The following is a 22,536-nucleotide window of genomic DNA, read 5'->3' as shown; positions in this document are numbered from 1 at the left end:
TACAAAGTGTCCTTCTGGCCACTTGGAGTGAAACTAGAAATCAATAACAGAAAAATCCAGGAAATCCATATACATGTAGATATTTAACAGTATGGTCCACAACAACAACAAAACAGCTCAGTGACTCAAGGCTGTGATCACAGAGGAAATTGGGAAATACTCTGAATAGAATGAAAATGAAAACACAGTACCGAAACCCGTGAGATGCAGCAAAAGCAGTGCTCAGAGGGCACTTTCTAGCCTTAAGTGCTAATGTTAAAAATGAAGATCTGAATCCAATAACCTAATTCTGTATCTTACAGAACTAGGAAAGAATGAATGTGCTAAAGCTAGCAAAAGAAAGGAAATAATAAAGATTAGTGCAGTGATGTCAGGAATGAAAAATAAGAAACTATCACTAAAAAGTTGTTTCTTTGAAAGGATCAGCCAAATTCACAAACCTCTGATTAGACTGACAAAGAAAGACTTGATTTATGAGAATCAAGGATATTGCTACAGACCTCACATAAATAAAAGGGGCTACGATACTATGAACAATTGGTAATACTATGAACAACAAATTTAGATAACCAAGATGAAAAAGACACATTCCTAGGAACACATAGACTACCAAAAGCGATTCAGAAGAAGTGGAAAATCTAAACAGATTTGTAACAAGTAAATAAATTAAACCAGTAATCAAAAATATTCCAACCCAGAACGAAATGGCTTCACTGGTGAATTCTGCTAAGCATTGAAAGAAGAATTAATACCAGCGCTTCTCTAACTCTTTCAAAAAATGGAAGAGAATGGAACACTTTTCAACCCATTCTATGAGGGCAGCATATAGACCAATGACTTCATGAATAGATATGCAAAAATCTTCCACAAAATACTAGCAACCTGAACCCAGCAACATAATAACAGAATTATATGTCATGATAAAGTGAGATATCCCCTAGGTAGTGTAAGCGTGGTTCAAAATAACAAAACTAATCAATGTGTAATATATCCACTGTAATAAAGGGGGCAAACCCATGTGAACATCTCAATTGATGTGGAAAGTATGTGGCAAAATCCAGCACCTTTTCATGATGGAAATACTCAAAAAACAGATCAGAAAACATGATAGAGGACATTTATGAAAAACCCTCAACTCACATTATACTTAATGTTTAAGACCAAAAATTTTCAACCTAAGATCAGGAACCACACAAGGATGCCTGCCTGCTCTTGCCACTTTTATTCAACATCGAAAATCTCAGACATTGCTGATGGAAATGTCAAATGGTTTAGCCACTTTGAAAGAACAGTTTTGGTGGTTCCTCAAAAAGTTAAACCAAGAATTATCAGAAAACCCAGCAATTCCACTCTGAGGTATGTACAGAAAAGATTTCAAGAGGACAGGTATTCAAACAATATATTGTGTGCAGATGTTCATATCATCAGTATTCACAATAGCCAAAAGGCGGAAACAACCTCAGATTTTTCAATGGACTACTATATAAATAAAGTGTGGTATATCTATACAATGGAATATTATTCAACCACCAAAAGTAATAAAAGTTTTGATACAAGCCGCAACACGGATAAACTTCTAAACCATCATGCTAAGTTAAAGAAGCCAGACACAGAAAGTGACCTACTGTATGATTCCATTTATATGAAATATCCATAACAGGTAAACCCATAGACATGGGAAGCACACTGGTCGCTGACAGGGGCTGGTGGGAAAGGGCAAGGCAGGAGATTGCTTAATAAATAAGAGGCTGTTCTTCTGAGGTGAAGAGAATGTTTTACCACTAGATGGGGATGATGACTGCACAGCATTGAATGTAGTAAATGCCATTGAAGTTTACACTTACAAATGGTTAATTTTATGTCATTTGACTTTTGCCTCAATTAAAAAAAATTTATAAGAATTAAAATTTTGCTGGCCCCCAAGTTAACTGAATTTTAGAATAAAATACACAAAAATAGATTCAATTATATGTAATAATTTAATATATCATGTAATTGGTATTACAAGCCAGTAAGGAGAGCATTATTTAATAATAGATGCTGGGACAATTATTTTTCTCTCTTTAATTAACTTTTTTTATTTGAGTGTAGTTGACACACAGTGTTACATTAGTTTCAAGTGTACAATGTACTGATTCAACATTTTTTTAAAGAAAAGCAAGAAAAATACATTATTTAAAACATATATTTAAAAATGAAATTAAAACTATAGGAGAAAATATAATGAATACTTAACTGACCTCATATTAAACAGGCTTTCTTTTCTTTTTTGTTTCAATATATGAAATTTGTCAAATTGGTTTCCATACAACACCCAGTGCTCATCCCAAAAGGTGCCCTCCTCAATACCCATCACCCAGCCTCCCCTCCCTCCCACCCCCCATCAACCCTCAGTTCTCAGTTTTTAAGAGTCTCTTATGCTTTGGCTCTCTCCCACTCTAACCTATTTTTTTTTTTCCTTCCCCCCCCCCCCCCATGGGTTTCTGTTAAGTTTCTCAGGATCCACCTAAGAGTGAAAACATATGGTATCTGTCTTTCTCTGTATGGCTTATTTCACTTAGCATCACACTCTCCAGTTCCATCCACGTTGCTACAAAGGGCCATATTTCATTCTTTCTCATTGCCATGTAGTACTCCATTGTGTATATAAACCACAATTTCTTTATCCATTCATCAGTTGATGGACATTTAGGCTCTTTCCACAATTTGGCTATTGTTGAGAGTGCTGCTATAAACATTAGGGTACAAGTACCCCTATGTATCAGTACTCCTGTATCCCTTGGGTAAATTCCTAGCAGTGCTATTGCTGGGTCATAGGGTAGGTCTATTTTTAATTTTTTGAGGAACCTCCACACTGTTTTCCAGAGTGGCTGCACCAATTTGCATTCCCACCAACAGTGCAAGAGGGTTCCCGTTTCTCCACATCCTCTCCAGCATCTATAGTCTCCTGATTTGTTCATTTTGGCCACTCTGACTGGCATGAGGTGATATCTGAGTGTGGTTTTGATTTGTATTTCCCTGATAAGGAGCGACACTGAGCATCTTTTCATGTGCCTGTTGGCCATCCGGATATCTTCTTTAGAGAAGTGTCTATTCATGTTTTCTGCCCATTTCTTCACTGGGTTATTTGTTTTTTGGGTGTGGAGTTTGGTGAGCTCTTTATAGATTTTGGATACTAGCCCTTTGTCCGATATGTCATTTGCGAATATCTTTTCCCATTCCGTTGGTTGCCTTTTAGTTTTGTTGGTTGTTTCCTTTACTGTGCAGAAGCTTTTTATCTTCATAAGGTCCCAGTAATTCATTTTTGTTTTTAATTCCCTTGCCTTTGGGGATGTGTCGAGTAAGAGATTGCTACGGCTGAGGTCAGAGAGGTTTTTTCCTGCTTTCTCCTCTAGGGTTTTGATGGTTTCCTGTCTCACATTCAGGTCCTTTATCCATTTTGAGCTTATTTTTGTGAATGGTGTGAGAAAGTGGTCTAGTCTCAACCTTCTGCATGTTGCTGTCCAGTTCTCCCAGCACCATTTGTTAAAGAGACTGTCTTTTTTCCATTGGATATTCTTTCCTGCTTTGTCGAAGATGAGTTGGCCATACGTTTGTGGGTCTAGTTCTGGGGTTTCTATTCTATTCCATTGGTCTATGTGTCTGTTTTTGTGCCAAAACCATGCTGTCTTTGTGATTACAGCTTTGTAGTAGAGGCTAAAGTCTGGGATTGTGATGCCTCCTGCTTTGGTCTTCTTCTTCAAAATTACATTGGCTATTCGGGGCCTTTTGTGGTTCCATATGAATTTTTGGATTGCCTGTTCTAGTTTCGAGAAGAATGCTGGTGCAATATTTGATTGGGATTGCATTGAATGTGTAGATAGCTTTGGGTAGTATTGACATTTTGACAATATTTATTCTTCCAATCCATGAGCAGGGAATGTCTTTCCATTTCTTTATATCTTCTTCAATTACCTTCATCAGCTTTCTATAGTTTTCAGCATACAGATCTTTTACATCTTTGGTTAGATTTATTCCTAGGTATTTTATGCTTCTTGGTGCAATTGTGAATGGGATCAGTTTCTTTATTTGTCTTTCTGTTGCTTCATTGTTAGTGTATAAGAATGCAACTGATTTCTGTACATTGATTTTGTATCCTGCAACTTTGCTGAATTCATGTATCAGTTCTAGCAGACTTTTGGTGGAGTCTATCGGATTTTCCATGTATAGTATCATGTCATCTGCAAAAAGTGAAAGCTTGACTTCATCTTTGCCAATTTTGATGCCTTTGATTTCCTTGTGTTGTCTGATTGCTGATGCTAGAACTTCCAACACTATGTTAAACAGCAGCGGTGAGAGTGGGCATCCCTGTCGTGTTCCTGATCTCAGGGAAAAAGCCCTCAGTTTTTCTCCATTGAGGATGATGTTAGCTGTGGGCTTTTCATAAATGGCTTTTATGATGTTTAAGTTTGTTCCTTCTATCCCGACTTTCTCAAGGGTTTTTGTTAAGAAAGGGTGCTGAATTTTGTCAAAGGCCTTTTCTGCATCGATTGACAGGATCATATGGTTCTTATCTTTTCTTTTATTAATGTGATGTATCACGTTGATTGATTTGTGAATGTTGAACCAGCCCTGCAGCCCAGGAATGAATCCCACTTGATAATGGTGAATAATTCCTTTTATATGCTGTTGAATTTGATTTGCTAGTATATATTGAGAATTTTTGCATCCATATTCATCAGGGATATTGGCCTGTAGTTCTCTTTTTTTTTTACTGGGTCTCTGGTTTAGGAATCAAAGTAATACTGGCTTCATAGAATGATTCTGGAAGTTTTCCTTCCCTTTCTATTTTTTGGAATAGCTTGAGAAGGATAGGTTTTATCTCTGCTTTAAACGTCTGGTAGAGCTCCCCATCTGGTCCTGGATTCTTTATTTGTTGGGAGATTTTTGATAAATGATTCAATTTCTTTGCTGGTTATGGGTCTGTTCAAGCTTTCTATTTCCTCCTGATTGAGTTTTGGAAGAGTGTGGGTGTGTAGGAATTTGTCCATTTCTTCCAGGTTGTCCAATTTGTTGGCATATAATTTTTCATAGTATTCCCTGATAATTGTTTATATTTCTGAGGGATTGGTTGTAATAATTCCATTTTCATTCATGATTTTATCTATTTGGGTCATCTCCCTTTTCTTTTTGAGAAGCCAAACAGGCTTTCTTAAATAAATTGTGGAACAAGGAAATACATAATATGCAGTCATGGGAAATATGTCGTCATGTGATAAGAATGTTACAGTGTCTGTAACAATGTCACGTAACTAAAGCAGCATGTAATATTTTATGATTCTAATTGTATAAATATTGAAATATTAGAATATTATATTCTGTTATATTTAAAAATTAATATGTGTTATTTTATATTATGATTTTTGGTGTGTATGAACTTCCTTTAATTTGTGATACTTATTTAATAAGACAGTAATTTCATGAAAATAACTCCCTTGTTTGTTGTTGATAACTGTTTTTCTTATAACTTTTATCAAAGGAAAATACTTCTTTTTAAATACAATGAAAACTAGTCTGGATTCTAGAATTGGATCAAATTCTCTATATATTCTCTCTGTATTATCCAATATAGAGAACTTTACTTAGAAAAATTCCTTGGGAAAGAAATAACATACTAATTTGGACATTTTGCAAACACCTTATAATTTCAAATCTGAAGTAGCAATTTTGGTTTTGGAATTTATATTGGTGTCCCAGAAACTGCTAAACTGAAGTTAGAGAAAGAGCTCTCAAATTATTCTCAATAAACTCCCCTTTTTTTCTGATAAAACACTCTACAGGAAACACCAATTTCTCTCTTTTTTTTTCAAGTTTATGTCTTTGTTTTGAGAGAGATCAAGAACACAGGCTGGGGTGGGGCAGAGAGAGAGGAAGAGAGAGAATCCTAAGCAGGCTCTGGGCTGTCACCACAGAGTCTGATGCAGGGTTTCAATCTTATGAACCATGAGATCATGACCTGAGCTGAAATCAAGAGTCAGATGCTTAACCGACTGAGCCACCCAAGTGCCTTACCAATTTCATTTTTAAAAAAGAACTGTTTTAATAACCCCTGAAATATTTTCAGGTCATTTGTGACAGATTTTAAATGTCTATTAATTTACCATGAATTATCAAGCCCATTATGTATCAGACTTTTGCTATATTGCTCTCCTATATAGTAGCATTATCATGCATAGTAAGTTTCCCCACAAACATTTAAAAGTTAATGTAAGAGAATCACCTAAAATTTGCTTAGTGAGTTTAAGTACAACAGTTCTTTATTAATTAGTTGCTTCTTTCCCTTTATATAGGAGCAGAACTTCTTCCACAAAAGAGTGGAAGGAAGATTGGAGTATTGCTACACCAATGAAAGAGGTCAAACCAGAAGAAGAAAGAGGTAAAATTATACCCCATACTTAGATAAGTGAAATTATGTTTAAAAATTAAATATTTTTAATTATCACCATAATCATTTTTAAAAGTTTTATAATTCTTGTGCATATCTAATAAAGAGCCTTCTATATCATTTGATTAAACAACAAAATTCAATAAATATTTGCTGTACCATATACTGGGCTAGGTCCTAAGTAAATAATGATCCCTTCCTACCTCTCAAGAAGCTAACTGTAATTCAAGGCCATCCAGTAGGACTTTCTGGGATAATCAAAGTGTTCTCTATTTCCACCATCCAGTAAAGTAGCTACTAGCCACATATAGCTGTTAACCACCTGAAATGTAGCTAGGGAGACCGAAGAATTTAACTTTTCAGTTTAATTTTAAGTTACATTTGGGGCGCCTGGGTGGCACAGTCGGTTAAGCGTCCGACTTCAGCCAGGTCACGATCTCGCAGTCCGGGAGTTCGAGCCCCGCGTCAGGCTCTGGGCTGATGGCTCAGAGCCTGGAGCCTGTTTCCGATTCTGTGTTTCCCTCTCTCTCTGCCCCTCCCCCGTTCATGCTCTGTCTCTCTCTGTCCCAAAAATAAATAAACGTTGAGAAAAAAAAAAAAATTTTAAGTTACATTAAATTTAAATAGTCACATATGGTTCATGGCTGCCATACTGGACATAGAGGCTCTGCTATGTGTGTGTGTGTGTGTGTTTATGTACAACAATTTGTATACTGGAATAAAATTTTGTTAAAAATACTTCAGCATATTTGAATGTATTTTTTTGAGAGAGAGAGAGAGAGAGAGAGAGAGAGAACGTACATGCAAGTGCATGCGCACGTGAGCAATGGAGGGACGGAGGGAGAGAGAGAGAGAGAGAGAGAGAGAGATGGAGAATCTTTTTTTTTTTTAATTTTTTTTTCAACGTTTATTTATTTTTGGGACAGAGAGAGACAGAGCATGAACGGGGGAGGGGCAGAGAGAGAGGGAGACACAGAATCGGAAACAGGCTCCAGGCTCTGAGCCATCAGCCCAGAGCCCGACGCGGGGCTTGAACTCACGGGCCGCGAGATCGTGACCTGGCTGAAGTCGGACGCTTAACCGACTGCGCCACCCAGGCGCCCCTGAGAGATGGAGAATCTTAAGCAAGCTCCATGTACAACCAAGAGCCCTAGGTGGGCTCAATCTTATGACCGTGAGATCATGACCTGAACTGAAATCAAGAGTTGAACAGTTAATGGACTGAGCCACCCAGGCACCTCTATAGTTTTAATATTATATTAAACACCTCTTCCTACCTTCACCATAAAGATTTATTAAACATTTTCCTTTCATGAGAGATAACTAATGAATTCAGAACTTTTTTTTTAATGTTTATTTATTTTTGAGAGAGAGATAGACAGTGTGAGCAGAGAAGGGGCAGAGAGAGGGAGAGGGAGACACAGAATCGGAAGCATGCTCCAGGCTCAGTGCTGTCAGCACAGAGCCCAATATGGGCTCGAACTCAAGAACTGTGAGATCATGACCTGAGCCACAGTCCGAGGCTTAACCAACTGAGCCACCCAGGCATCCCTGCTTTCAGGACTTAAAAAAAAAAAATGTTTATTTATTTTGAGAGAGAACATGAAAGCAGGGGAGGAGCAGAGAGAGAGAGAGAGAGAGAGAGAGAGAGAGAGAGAGAATCCCAAGCAGGTTCCATGCTTTCAGTGCATAGCCAGACACGGGACTTGAACCCATGAACTATGATATCCTGACCTGGGCTGAAATCAAGACTTGGCCGCTTAATGGACTGAGCCACCCAAACGCCTCATGAATTCAGGACTTTTTAAAAGCACTAATACTTTGTTTTTCAAAACTCTCATTCATAGTGAAGATCTGTGTTTACTATTTACATTTCATATATTTATATCTACACTGAAGGGAAAAAAAGCTCATGTATTACTTCTTAGTTTTGCACATGACAAATGTTGTAAGAAAAGATTAATATATTAAGGACCACAACATAACAGTGAAACAGCTATGTTTATTGTGAACTCACACATTTTTTCCCAGAATATAACACAGTGTCAAGTTGAGGAAGATTTATTGTAATTAGGTGTTTGTGCTAAAAAAAATTGCAAGTGGTTGCTCACGTAGTATGAAACAGTAAAACTAATTGAAATGGTATTCTGAAAAAAAATTGAGAGGTAGATTAAATACAATGAATTGGAGGCATTTCAAGTTATAAACAGCATTTATTTTAGGATGCTATCATAGAAACAGTACAAAAGACATCTTGTGCAAACATGATAGACATGTTTGCCAAAACATATTTATATTGCATGAGATGTGCTCTAATTTTACGTGGCATTAATTTCATCACACATTTCAGACTGAAATCTCGTTATAGGAATTGAATATATCATAAGTGGGCTGGAGAATACAGTGTTTACTGTGTATGTTGTCGTAAAAATACCCAGACACTTAAGAATATAACATATCCAGGAGGTGGTAGAATTTGAAAACAGAGGACAATAAACCAAAGTAGGGACCAGACAAAGGGCCAATCCATGAAAAGATAATTTTTATGCATTACAGTAGAGAATCCTGTTTCTCAAGAATTCTTTTCAGGCAGCATGCTGAATTTCTTTGACAGGCCTACTAGGTTAGAAGTAGAAACTGTGTGGCTACTGAGCTTGCACTTAAAACCAATGTCTAATACAATCTTCTAGCAGCAAGTTATTGCTTTATTGTCCAAAGTAAAACAAAACAGAGGTCTATTAGTTGTCTTTTTCTTTTTCCAGTTTTACTGTTTTTCCTCTAGCCTCAGCTCTTTGAGGCTTTGCCTTTCTTGACACTTGGTGTTTGTTTATGTCTTCTTGTCATGTCACATTTTGGCAAAAGTCACTGTTTACAAGTATAAATCTCACCAGAGTGGAACCCGTATCCATCTTCCTTACTGCTCTATCTCTGGGGAGAGAACATATTGCCTAGAACGTAACAGGCTCTCTACATGTTTCTAGTATAAATAGATGAATGAATACCCATGTTAATCATTCTGTTAACATTAAACCGTAACATTTCAGAGCTGTGAACCAGGAATCACAAATATATCTCATTACAGGAGTTAATTTGTGTTATAACAGAATAAACAGAATTTGGAAGCAATGAATTCCTGGCAAGGCTAACTAGGGATGCTATTATCTGATAAGGAATAAAGTGTCTTATTTCTAGGAACCATCTGAGGATTTTCAGTCTTTATCTGATGTAATCATTGTTATTTGCTTTTGTCATAGAATGAGAGGAAACGAAACACAAGCATAATTTAAAAATAAAGTTCTATAATATAGCTTGTGAATAAAGCAGTTTTTCTTTAGGTAAAATATTATACATAAAGCTATTGCTTGAGATTTAGCTATTCTAATTATTTTATAAAATGTTCACTTAAAAATCTGTCTTCAAAGGTTTTAATTAATGTTAGGATTCTGTTATAATAGAGCTGTCTTTAAAAGGCCAATTCATTTTTCTAAAATTCTCTTATTAAACATATAAATACTAAAAAACAGTAACAATATGATAGTACCTATGTTCCCACCACCTAGTTTATAACCTTATTCATTAACAAATGTGAGTACATATTTCTATTTTAAGATGAAAGGTGTCCAGAATTAAAGCAGGAAATGGAAATATTGCTATCAGAGGCCATTCATCTCATTAAAAGTCTAGAAACTGACCGTGCAGAAGCTGAAGAAGCTTTAAAACGACAAAAGTCAAGAAAGAAAAAGATTCACATGAAAATTGATTCTTGGTCAATTTGGAGACTTCAAGAAATCCCACTAGCTGTGCAGAAAGGTAATAATAAGGATTTTTTTCATGTTGCTATTTACTTTGTTGAAGAGGCATAATCAGTTGAAACTTGGGGAAAAAAATCAACAGTGACCACATTGTTTTGTATCTAAATTAGTGCAGTTTTGATAGATGCTATTGATGATAATGCTGAATTCAAGTATATTACTGGGACTGCACTGAGCAAACCTGGACCTTCCCTGGCTTGGTGTTTGTTGGAAATTCCATAGTATTTATGGTACTCAAGGGTGGCATTCAGACATTTCGCACATTTCCTATGATGACTACATTGTTTGAGTACTTGAAATTTAGAAATTTGAGTGATTTCCAGTTATTGTCATTGGCCACATATTTAAATCTGGGAAAATAAAAGAGTTTTAAAGTGATATTTTAGCAACATGAATATGCTTTTGACAATTCAGTAGTATATTTCATTAAGAACTTTTAACAGGCAGTAAGACTTGAGATGATTCCAAGGGGTAAGTAACAAATATTTAGAAAGGAAATACTGTCTTTTAGACTAAAGAGTAAGAGACCTGTGGCAAAGTATTAAATAATCTAAAGGCATTTGATTTTTTAATTCTCCAAACATGCCTGTCAAACATGCCTGACTACACAATTTCTGAGACTGGAATTTGTTTATAAATAAATTTTAATTCAGTTAAAATTTTTAATTCAGTATTTACATGCTTTATAAGTAGATTATATTAGGGTACTCAAAAACCTATCATTTAAGTTAAGGCACTTTTGAGAGGAAAAGGGAGCCATTATCATCTTGAGACATAATATTATGTGTCAAAAAGAATACTTACATACACCTTTGTTATATGTCTTCTAAAATTATAGTTTCTATAGTAGGGTGTATACATTTTAGGGAGTTGCGAGAAAAGGTTAGAACTTTTATTTATAGGGGTGAGTGGGTGGCTCAGTCAGTTAAATGCCTGTCTTTTTAGAAAAAAAAAATTTTAATGTTTATTTTTGAGAGAGGTAGAGCACGAACAGGGGAGGGGCAGAGAGAGAGGGAGACACAGAATCTGAAGCAGGCTCCAGGCTCTGAGCTGTCAGCATAGAGCCTGACACGGGACTCAAACTCACCAGCTGTGAGATCATGACCAGAGCAGAAGTTGGATGCTCAACCACCTGAGCCACCCAGGCACCCCTAAGTGTCTGGCTCCTGATCTTAGCTCAGGTCATGATGTTGCAGTTTGAGGGTTTGAGCCCTGCGTTGGGCTTTGTCTGGCAGTGAGGAGACTGCTTGGGATTCTGTCTTTCTCTCTCTGCCTCTCCCCCGCTTGCTATTTCTTCCTCTCTCTCTCAAAATAAAGAACTTATATATTCATATATATGTGTGTGTGTGTGTGTGTGTGCGCGCGCGCGCGCATGCGTGCGCACGCGTGTGTGTGTGCACATAACATATATATGAATATACATATATATATTTATATATAGTTAAAACATTTTTTTAAGTAATGTGTACACCCAGTGTGGGGCTTGAGCTCATAACCCTAAGATCAAGAGTCGCATGCTTTATCGCGTGCTTTATCAAGTGAGTCAGCCAGGTACTCCAGTAACACATTGTTTAGATTTTGTTTTTAAGTAATATCTACACCCAATGTCGGGCTCAAACTTACAACCCTGAGATCAAGAGTTGCATGCTTTACTGACTGAGCCAGCCAGGCACCCAAGAACTTTTACTTACATTTTAACATTTTATTCTTTTTATTTTCTTTCTTGATTATTTGGGTTTTTAATTTTGCTTTTATTGCACCAGATAAAATACAGTATCCAGTGGTTCCTAAATTATGTTATTTTAATAAAATAAAATAAAATAAAATAAAATAAAATAAAATAAAATAAAATAAAATAAAATAAAATAAAATAAAATAAAATAAAATGTAGGTTTAATGAGTATTTCCTCCTTTTAAAGTAATACTGAGCTCACAGATTGACCTCACCATTTGTTTACTCCCTTCTGGAGCAGAACTCAAGAAGCAGGAAATTTCCCAGAGCCTAGACTGGATGAATTTAACTTAGCCTTTGTCTATGCACTTTGCTACCCTTTACTAAAGAGTTAATTCCAAAAATTATGCAAAATTGCTCTAAACTCAGGTAGACATTTTTCTACCCATGCATTTAAAGTAATACATTTTACAATATATTTAGTTTCTACACATGTTTTATTCAGGCTTGGAGTTAGTTTGTTCTGATTAACAAGGTTTTTGAATAGAATTTAAAATGTGCATACTCTACTAATAAAATAGCATAGCTGTGTAATTTGTAAATCCATACATGCATATATATTGGTATGTTAGAGACAACCAAAAGTACAATAGGGTCGGAATGGAATGGGAATTCTGGGAAATTCTGGATTCCAGTAGGGTCTTGAGCAGATTCATATTCACATCCACAGGGAGTCATCTGCAATTTTTGAAAATGTTTTGGAAGCCCTTCCTTGTCATTAGTAGTAGAAAAATCAGTGGGAGCTGGTTTTTAATATTTTGCTGATTTCTGTATAATCTCATATAGCCTTTATAAGAGTGCATACTGTAGTTTGTGGTTTATATGAAGTTCTACTTAAGGAATTGCCAAAATAAAACTAAATTGAGATACATGTGTGGACATTCTAGATACTTTATAAATGCATTTTCAGTGATGGAATACATTCTTGCCATTGGTGATAATTTATTGCTTGGGCTATCTTTTATTTAAAGAGCTACTTAAAGATCTTTTAAAAACTATTAAAAATCTACTTAAAAAACAAATTTATGTTCTTCTGCTTTATTTTATTTAAGTGGCTAACATATGCAATGAAATTTAAATTCATTATTACTATGTAGTTTTTAAGTACCTCCTATTTATAAAGTATTCCTGAAAAACTATGTGCTTTCAGGAATATATTGCCTTCATATTGATATATTTAGGATATAATTTCTAAATTTTATGAATTTTTTTTACAGGTTCTAGAATTATATATTCATGTAGTCTTTAAATTCTCAAAGTCTCCAATTTATGTGACAGGAAAAACTTTTAATCTCCTTAACAGCATTAATATGAAATATGATGTTTAAAGAATTGTGGATAATTTATTATAAAAATTCTACTTACAATTTTCAGAAAATTAAGGACATTCAATTTTTCTAGATATCTTGTGGTAACTCCTCCAGATCCATCCATCCCCCTAACCAGCATGCTCACGCTTGTATCTTTTGTGTTTTGGTCCATGAAGCTTATTCATAATAGACTGCATCAAAGATATTTTTGGTACTCTGGCTTCCTGCTAGTGCAACCAACGGGTTCAGTGGTAAGAGACCAAGGGAGATAATGGAGAAGAATGAGGGTGTGGTATTTATACCCCTACTTGGTCACTGCATCCTCCTCCCCAGAATGACAGCCACTGACACTATGCAGCCAATAATCTAGCAAATGTCTTTTCATTTTCCTATCAAAAAAGATAACCAGAAATAAGTTGCAGTTCACAAGTTCGAGCCCCGCATTGGGCTCTGTGCTGACAGCCGGAAGCCTGTAGCCTGCTTCAGATTCTGTGTTTCCCTTGCTCTCTGCCCCTCTCCTGCTCTCTCTCTCTTTCTCTCTCTCTCTCTCAAAAATAAATAAACATTACAAAAATTAAAAAAAAAAAGGAGAGTACATATACTATATTTATTATACTCAAGCAGCGTCTGAAAGCACAAATGAACTAATGACTCAGATTCCCCTGGTACTCTCATTGTACCTGTTTCTTTAGATTCTCTGTCTTTCCCTTAACCTACATTCCTGGCTCCATGGGTACTTCCCTATGATTGGAGAAAGGATGGAGTAGGAAGATAATTGTGTCCCATATAAATGCTCACAAGAATGCTTCTACTGTGGAAGAAGATCTCAGTAATAACACAATGTTAAATCTTCTAATTTTGTTTTGCATTGTTTTGTCATGTGAATTAGTCAGATATTACCATAATAATTCTTTGTAACAAATGCTTTGGAACTCAGTGACTTACTGTCACTTTTTAAATATGGCTTATAGCCACTTTTTTAATAGCTCATATTACTGACCTGTAAGTTTTAGTTGATTCTTTTGTGTTTTGATATATAATTATATCAACAGAAAATCGTACTTATTTTTTTCCTTTTTCTTTCTGATATTTATAACTCCTATCTCATCGTTTTACTTCTAGATGATTTTAAAGGCCTCTACTCTTGCAGTTTTTCTCATTTTGTAATTACATAGAGTGGTTGTATGTAACCCTGTATATACATTGGTTGTTATAAGCAGGATTTGTACAAACAATTATTATCTTATAATACATATATTTTAATCCCTTTGATGATAAATGATGAAAGCAATATATTTTATAAGGCAATACTAAAATAATTTATATTAAATTTAGGAAGCTTCACAGATAAGTAATTTTGGAATCTAAAGTATTTCATATTTCTCTTTTACAAATAAAGATTGCCTTCTGGAGCTTTTGTTTTAAAATCAGATTTTCTTTTGTTATTGTATGTCTAGAACATGAGGCCTATTTGAGAGATATTGTAGAATTACAATGGCATCTTGAAGATAGAGCTTATCAGCTAAAACATTTTGAGGAACAAAAGGTGAAATTGGAGGAAGCTAATGCAAAGCTTCAAGCAGACACAGACTACATGAATGCACGCAGTCCTCTAATTAACTCAAAGCAGAACCAAGAACTTGAAACTCTGAAAGAATTTTATATAAAAAAATTTGAGGTAAATTAATGGATACGTATCTTATAGATTTATAGATAGTTATAAAAAATGTTTCAGCTAAAAGAAATTAACATCTTTAAATGTTTCATTTTCATTGAAAATTGACCTGCTACTTATTTCCCAAAGGAATATTATACTACACACAATACAGTCATTTGATATTCATTTAAACCGTGTCTTCTTTCCTTTTAAACTTAGGGGTATTAATAATATTTAGTCAACTTACTAATAAAATTTTGGAGATTTAAAACAACATGGTAATATTTGAAGTTGTAAATTGAACTGCAGGAGAAGGCAAATATATATCAGTCACTTTCATTGTTTATGATAATAAAGTATAAAATATTTTCAATATTTAACACTCTTATTGTGGGATTGTGTTACAGAAAAATAAAGTATTTATACCTTCCATTAAATGAGCAAGTATAGAAAAATAAAGTATTTATACCTGCCATTAAATGAGCACATTTATACCTGCCATTACTTTTGATTATTTAGAGCTGCTAAATGTGTTCTGTATTTTCCTCAACCAGTCCATTTTCCTCCCTCGCTCTCTGAAGGCAACCTCACCATGAAATTCTGTTTCTAGGTGAAAGTTGTATATTCTTATACATATATATGTATTTTAGCACAATACATGGTTTCTTTTTCATTCTTTAAATAGTATCAAACGTATAACTTTCTGTAAGTTGTTTTTTAATCTGATTTTTTTAAGATATCAAACTATTGTTGATACAGAGAAATCTAGTTTATTCCTTTTACTTGCTGTCTTGGATTTGACACCTAAAGCAAACCTAACAAAGGCAAAAACAAGCAAGTGGGGCTAAATCACCGTGAAAAGCTTTTGCACGGCAAGAGGAACCACCAGCAAAATGAAAAGACAGTCTGCTGAATGGGAGAAAATATTTGCAAGTCACAAATCTGATAAGGGGTTAATATCTGAAATAAAGAACTTAGCAGAGACAACCTGAAAAAAAATTGGGCAGAAGATCTGAATAAATATTTTTCCAAAGAAGACATACAGATAGCCAACAAGTACATGAAAAGATTCTCAGCATCACTGATCATCAGGGAAATGCAACTCAAAACCACAGTAAGATATCATTTCATACTTGTCAGAATGGCTATTATCAGAAAGACACGAAATAATAAGTGTTGGTAAAGATGTGGAGAAAAGGGAACCCTTGTGTACTGTTGGTGGGAATGTAAATTTGTGCAACCACTGTGGAAAACAGTATGGAAGTTTCTCAGAAAATTAAGAATGGAACTGTCATATAACTCAACCATTTCACTTCTGGATATTTGTTAGAAGAAAAAAACACTAACTTGAAAACATATGTGCACCCCCTGGTACATTGCTGCGTTATTTATAATAACCAAGATGTTGAAACAATCTAAGTGTCTATCAGTGGATGGCTGGATAAAGAAGATGTATATACATACAGTGGATTTTTACTCAGCCAAAAAAGAATGAGATCTTGCCATTTGCAACAACAGGGATGGACCTTGAGGACATTATGTTGAGCGAAATAAGTCAGACAGACAAAGACAAATATCATATGATCTCATTTATATGTGGAATCAAAAGAAACAAAATAAAATACAATTTCATAGTCATAGACAACAGATTGGTGGTTGCCACAGGCAGCACCGGTTAGAAGATGAATGAAAAAGGAGTCAATAGATAAACTTCTAGTTATAAAATACATAAATCAGAGGGATTTAATGTGTAGCAATGGTGACTATAGTTATAATATTGTACCGCATATTTATAAGTTGCTGAGAGTACATCTTAAAAGTTCTCATCACAAAAACATCTAGCTATGTGTGGTGATGGATGTTAACTGGACTTACTGTGATGATCATCTCACAATATAGAGAAACATTGAATAATTATGTTTTATACTTGAAACTTATATGTTAATTGTATCTCATTTAAAAAATGAAAAACGTTTGTGCTTAAGGGGCACCATCAGTAACTGATAAAAGGTCAATATTCAAAATACGTGAAGACCTTTCATAACTCAACACCAGAAAAACAAGTAATACAATTGAAAGGTGGTCGGAAGACCTGAATAGACATTTTTCCAAAGAAGACATCCTGATGGTCGATAGATGCATGAAAAGATGCTTCGCATCTCTAATCATCAGGGGAGTGAAAAAACCGCAATAAGTTATCACCTTATAGTTGTCAGAATGACTAGAATAGAAAAGACAAAAAGAAGCAAGTGTTGACAAGGATATGGAGAAAAAGGAACCCTCATGCCCTGTTGGTAGGAATATAAATTGGGACACCACTGTGGAAAACAATATGGAAGTTACTCAAAACATTAAAAATAGAAATACCGTATGATCCAGTAGCTCCACTACTGAGTACCCCAAGAAAACAAAACCCTATAAAAAGATATATGCACCCCTGTGTTTATAGCAACATTATTTACATTAGCCAAGATATGGAAATAACCTCAGTGTCCATTGATAGATCAATGGGTAAAGAAGATGTGGTACATGTATATACAGTAGAATGTTAGCCATAAAAAATGATGAGATCTTGCCATTTGCACCAACATATATGGACCTCTAGAGGATATTATGCTAAGTGAAATTAACCAGTCAGAGAAAGACAAATCCTGTACTATTTCACTTCTATGTGGAATCTGAGAAATACAACAAACAGAAAGCAGGAACAGACCTGTAAATACAGGGAACAAACTGGTGGCTGCCAGAGGGGTGGGGGGTAGAGGGATAGGCAAGTGGATGATGAAGAATGGGAGGTACAGGCTTCCATTTACAGAATAAGTAAGTCTCTGAGATACAAGGTACAGCATAGGTTGTATAGTCAATGATATTGTAAAAGCATTGTATGGTGACAGCTACACTTGTGAGCATAGGATAACGTATAGACTTGTTGAATCACTATGTCATACACCTGAAAGTAATTTAACTTTGGGTGTCAACTATATATCAATTAAAAAAGCAAAAAATATAAAGGGTACTATCAAAAAAGTAAAAAAACAAAAACAGAATGAGAGAGAAACAATTGTAAATTATACATTCAGAAAGGACATAGTATCTAAAATATATAAAGAACTTTTTAAATGCAACAAATCAGGGCATACAGCCCAATTAGAGTGGGCAAAGGACTTGAATAGATTATCTCCAAAAGGCATACATACAAATGGGCAGCAAATGTATGAAACGATAGAGGCTCAACATCATTAGTCACTACGGAGATACAAGCAAAAACCCCAATCAGATACCACTCACAACAAAATAACAAGTTTTGGTGTCTGTGTGGAGAAATTGGAACTGTGGTACTTTGCTGGTGGGAAAGTAAAAGGGTTGCAGATGCTGTGGAAAAGACTTTGGCATTTCTTCAAAAGGGTTAACGTAGAATAACTATATGCTCTAGCAGCAGTTCTACTCTTGAGGATTATATACCACAAAGAATTGAAAACTGATATTTAAAGAACAAAGCCAAAAGTTTTTACATAAATATTCATAGCACCACTGTTTATATTAGCCAAAAGGTGGAAACAGCCCAGTGTTCATCGTCGGATTAACGACTAAACAAATGTGATATATCTATACCATAGGAAGAAATAAAAGGAAATGAAATACTGATACATGTCACAACATAAATCAACTTTGAAGGATTATGCTAAATAAGCCAAATACAAAAGATCACATGCTTTATGATTTTATTGGTATGGAAAATCCAGAATACGTAAGTCTGTAAGACAGAAAACAGATTGTGATTGCTAGGGGAGAGTATAATGTAGTGTTTTGTTTATAGTCATTTATCATATAAATTTGTTTTGTTTTATTCTGCTGTCTTGACTCAGTTTTTAAAAAAAAACTTTTTTTTTTACATTTATTTATTTTTGAGACACAGAGAGACAGCACAAGTGGGGGAAGGGCAGAGGGGCAGAGAGAGAGGGAGACACAGAATCTGAAGCAGGCTCCAGGCTCTGAGTTGTCAGCACAGAGCCCAATGTGGGGCTTGAACTCACGGACCTTGAGATCATGACCTGAGCTGAGGTCGGACACCCAACCGACTGAGCCACCCAGGCGCCCCTGTCTTGACTCAGTTTTGAGGTCCTGGCTAAAGGCCTGCTGAAATAACCAATTGCTTAAATGATGCAAGACCTCTAGCCAATGTACTTGAGCCCTAGTGCATAGCTACTTGCAGATCAAGCTCACAGCCTCATTGTTGCCTTCAAATTCATCAAGCAGCTTGGCCCCATAACACCATAGAGCCACAAGAGTATTGTACACAATCGGCTGGAGTATCAATGGGGGAAGGATATGCTAGTGCCACATGGGCCCAATCCAGAGATTGCCCTTGAGATGAATTTGTCTTGTTCCTGACAGGGAGCCCACCACCCCAGCAATGCCTACAGGTTACCTCTTCTAAAGGTACTGACAGGTTGGACATGGGATATTTGATATTAGGAATTCTGTTATGTTTCCTGACCTCTTGTTTGCTTAGCTCATCGTCCCTGCATACTCCTTGCTCTCTGCTAAGATACATATGCCCACACTCCTGTGCCTAAAGGGGAGTCTTGTAGGGGTTACTGCCATCTGTGCTATTCTAGAAATTAATGAACATTATTGCTTTTTCCAGGAGGCACTTGCTTCATTTCAGTCCACCACTTTATCCACTGGGGAAAGGATTGTTCACTCCCTAGTGCTTTCTCTTCCTCTCCCTCTAACTTTCCAGCAGTGAGAAAAAAAAAGGGGGGGGGGGAGAAATGGAGAGAGAAGGGAGATTGTTTATATTTGATAATTAATAAAAACAATAACAATGGAATATTTTGGACCCTTTCATTAATAGTGGTTATTCCTGAGAGAATTACAGGTGATTTTATTTATTTTTCCATCTGTGTTTTCTGGTTTTTCTACAATGAAGTAATATCGCCTCAGTGATAAAAATAGCAAAAAGTAGCAATTCTCCTATAGGTGAAAAGATAATTCTTTTATTTTGCTTGTGTTACCTGGGATATTGAAGTTATTTTCTTCAGTAACTTTTATACATTTCTAGCATTGATGTCTTTCAGGCTAATGCAAACCTGAAACTTTACTGTGCTCAATAGACTACATATGGGAGGAAACTGATGTAAAGAACTTTAAAAAAAATCAGAACAACTCTAAATTTAAGTCTTTTCTCTGATCTTACTCTTGCTTATTCTTTTAATTACTAAGTGTATAAACAATAATATTTTTCATTTCTAGGTAATGGAATTATACAAACAAGTTCAGGAAGAACTTGCAGAAGCTATAGAAAACTATAAGAATGCCAAATTGAAGGCTAAACAAATGAAACAAGACATGGAAAAAGATATTCATAATGATGAAGCAAGCCTAGAAGCCTACAAGTAAGAATTTTTCACAAATGCTGCTTACAGCATTTTGAACAAAAATATTGATTAAAATTTAATTTATATTCCTGTATAAAACATCAGATAAAGAGAAAGGAAAGAATCTAAATCACCCATATTTATCTTATCACTATGTTTATATGTAAATTAAGACATGTTTTTTACATATGTAAATATATGTGTATGAATTCCTAAGCACTATTTTTCTGTCAATTTATTTTATTTTATATTAGGTTTTTTATTTTAATTACACTATTAATATATAGTATTATATTATTTTTAGGCATACAGTATAGTGATTCAACAATTCTGTACATTACTTGGTGCTCATTATGATAAGTATGTTTTTTAATCCCCTGTTTTACCTATCCCCCCCATACACACACCCTATGTTAATCATTAGTTTGTTCCCTGTAGTTAAGAGTCTGTTTCCTGGTTTCTCTCTCTTTTTTCTTCCTTTACTCATTTGTTTCTTAAATTCCACATAAGAGTAAAATTATTGTATTTGTCTTTCTGACTTATTTTGCTTAGTATGATACTTTCTAGCTCCATCCATATTGTTGCTAATGGCAAGACTTCATTCCCTTTTATGACTGAATAATATTCCACTGTGTGTATGTATTATGTGTGTATATATATATATATATATATATATATATATATATATATACACACACACACACACACACACACTACATCTTTATCCGTTCATCCATCAATGGATACTTGGGCTCCTTCCGTAATTTGTCTATGAATGATGTTGCAATAAACATAGGGGTGCATGTATCCCTTTGAATTAGTGCTTTTGTATTTTGGTAGTAAATACCCAGTAGTGCAATTACTGGACTGTAGAGTAGTTCTATTTTTAACTTTTTGAGGAACCTTCATACTATTGTCCATAGTGGCTATACCATTTTGCATTCCCACCAGCAGTGTAAGAGGGTTCCTTTTTCTCCACATCCTCGCCAACACCTGTTGTTTCTTGTGTTTTTTATTTTAGCCATTTTGATAGGTGTAAGGTGATATCTTATTTGTTGTTTTGATTTTCATTTCTCTGATGATGAATGATGTTGAGCATCTTTTCATGTGTCTGTTGGTCATCTTTATGTCTTCTTTGCAGAAATGTCTGTTCATGTCTTTTGTCCATTTTTAATTGGATTATTTGTTTTTTGGGTGTTGAGTTCTATCAGTTCATATATTTTGCAATACTAACCCTTTATCATATGCCATTTGCAGATATCTTCTCCCATTCAGTAGATTGCCTTTTAGTTTTGTTGATTGTTTCCTTTACTGTGCGAAAGCTTTTTATTTTGATGTAATTCCAGTAGTTTATTTTTGTTTTTATTTACCTTGCCTTAGGAGACCTATCTAGAAGAATGCTGGTATGGCCAATGTCAGAGAAATTACTGCCTATGCCATCTTCTAGGATTTTTATGGATTCAGGTCTCACACTTAGGTCTTTAAACCATTTGAGTTTCTTTTGTGTATGGTGTAAGGATGACTCAGTTTTATTCTTTTGCAGGTAGCTGACCAGTTTTCCCAACACCATTTGTTAAAGAGACTTTTTGTATATTTATTCCTCCTTTGTTGAAAAGTAATGATCATATAATTGGCAGGTTGATTTCTGGGTTTTCTACTCTGTTCCATTGATTCATGTGTTTATTTTTGTACCAGTACCATACTGTTTTGCTTACTACAGTTTTGTAATATAACTTGAAGTCTGGAACTGTGATACCTGTAGTGTTGCTTTTCCTTTTCAAGATTGCTTTGGCTTTTTTGGAGTCTTTTGTGGCTCCATACAAGTTTTAGAATTTCTTGTTACAGTCCTGTGAAAACTGCTCTTAGTATTTTGATGGGAATTGCATTAAATGTATAGATTATTTTGGGTGGTATAGACATTTTAACAATATTTGGTCTTCCAGTCCATAAGTATGGTTTGTCCATTTCTTTGTTTCATCTTCAATTTCTTTTATCAGTGTTTTATACTTTTCAGAGTACAGGTCTTTCACCATTTTAGTTAAGTTTATTCTTAGTTATCTTATCATTGATGCAGTTGTAAATGGGATTATTAATTTCTCTTTCTGCTGCTTAATTATTAGTATATAGAATTTCTGCCCATTGATGTTGTATGCTGTGACTTTACTGAATTCATTTATCAGAACTGGTGTTGTTTTGGTGAAATTTCAGCGTTTTCTGTAT

General features: G+C 35.0%; 1 protein-coding gene across 3 annotated transcripts in view; it reads left to right on the top strand.

The window, feature by feature from the left end:
- Positions 1 to 22,536, top strand: part of CCDC178 (coiled-coil domain containing 178) — a 406,037-nt gene that overhangs the window by 47,834 nt on the left and 335,667 nt on the right. For all 3 annotated transcript variants that reach the window (XM_043558557.1, XM_043558558.1, XM_043558559.1), the window contains 4 exons: positions 6,330 to 6,415; positions 10,034 to 10,234; positions 14,736 to 14,956; positions 20,192 to 20,334. In XM_043558557.1, the coding sequence (XP_043414492.1) occupies positions 6,330 to 6,415; positions 10,034 to 10,234; positions 14,736 to 14,956; positions 20,192 to 20,334 (651 nt within the window). The remainder of the gene's footprint in view (positions 1 to 6,329; positions 6,416 to 10,033; positions 10,235 to 14,735; positions 14,957 to 20,191; positions 20,335 to 22,536) is intronic.

Source organism: Prionailurus bengalensis, chromosome D3, assembly GCF_016509475.1.
Source record: "Prionailurus bengalensis isolate Pbe53 chromosome D3, Fcat_Pben_1.1_paternal_pri, whole genome shotgun sequence".
Lineage (NCBI taxonomy): Eukaryota > Metazoa > Chordata > Mammalia > Carnivora > Felidae > Prionailurus > Prionailurus bengalensis.
The sequence above is the reverse complement of the archived record's forward strand: the minus strand, read 5'-3'. Positions and strand labels throughout refer to the sequence as shown.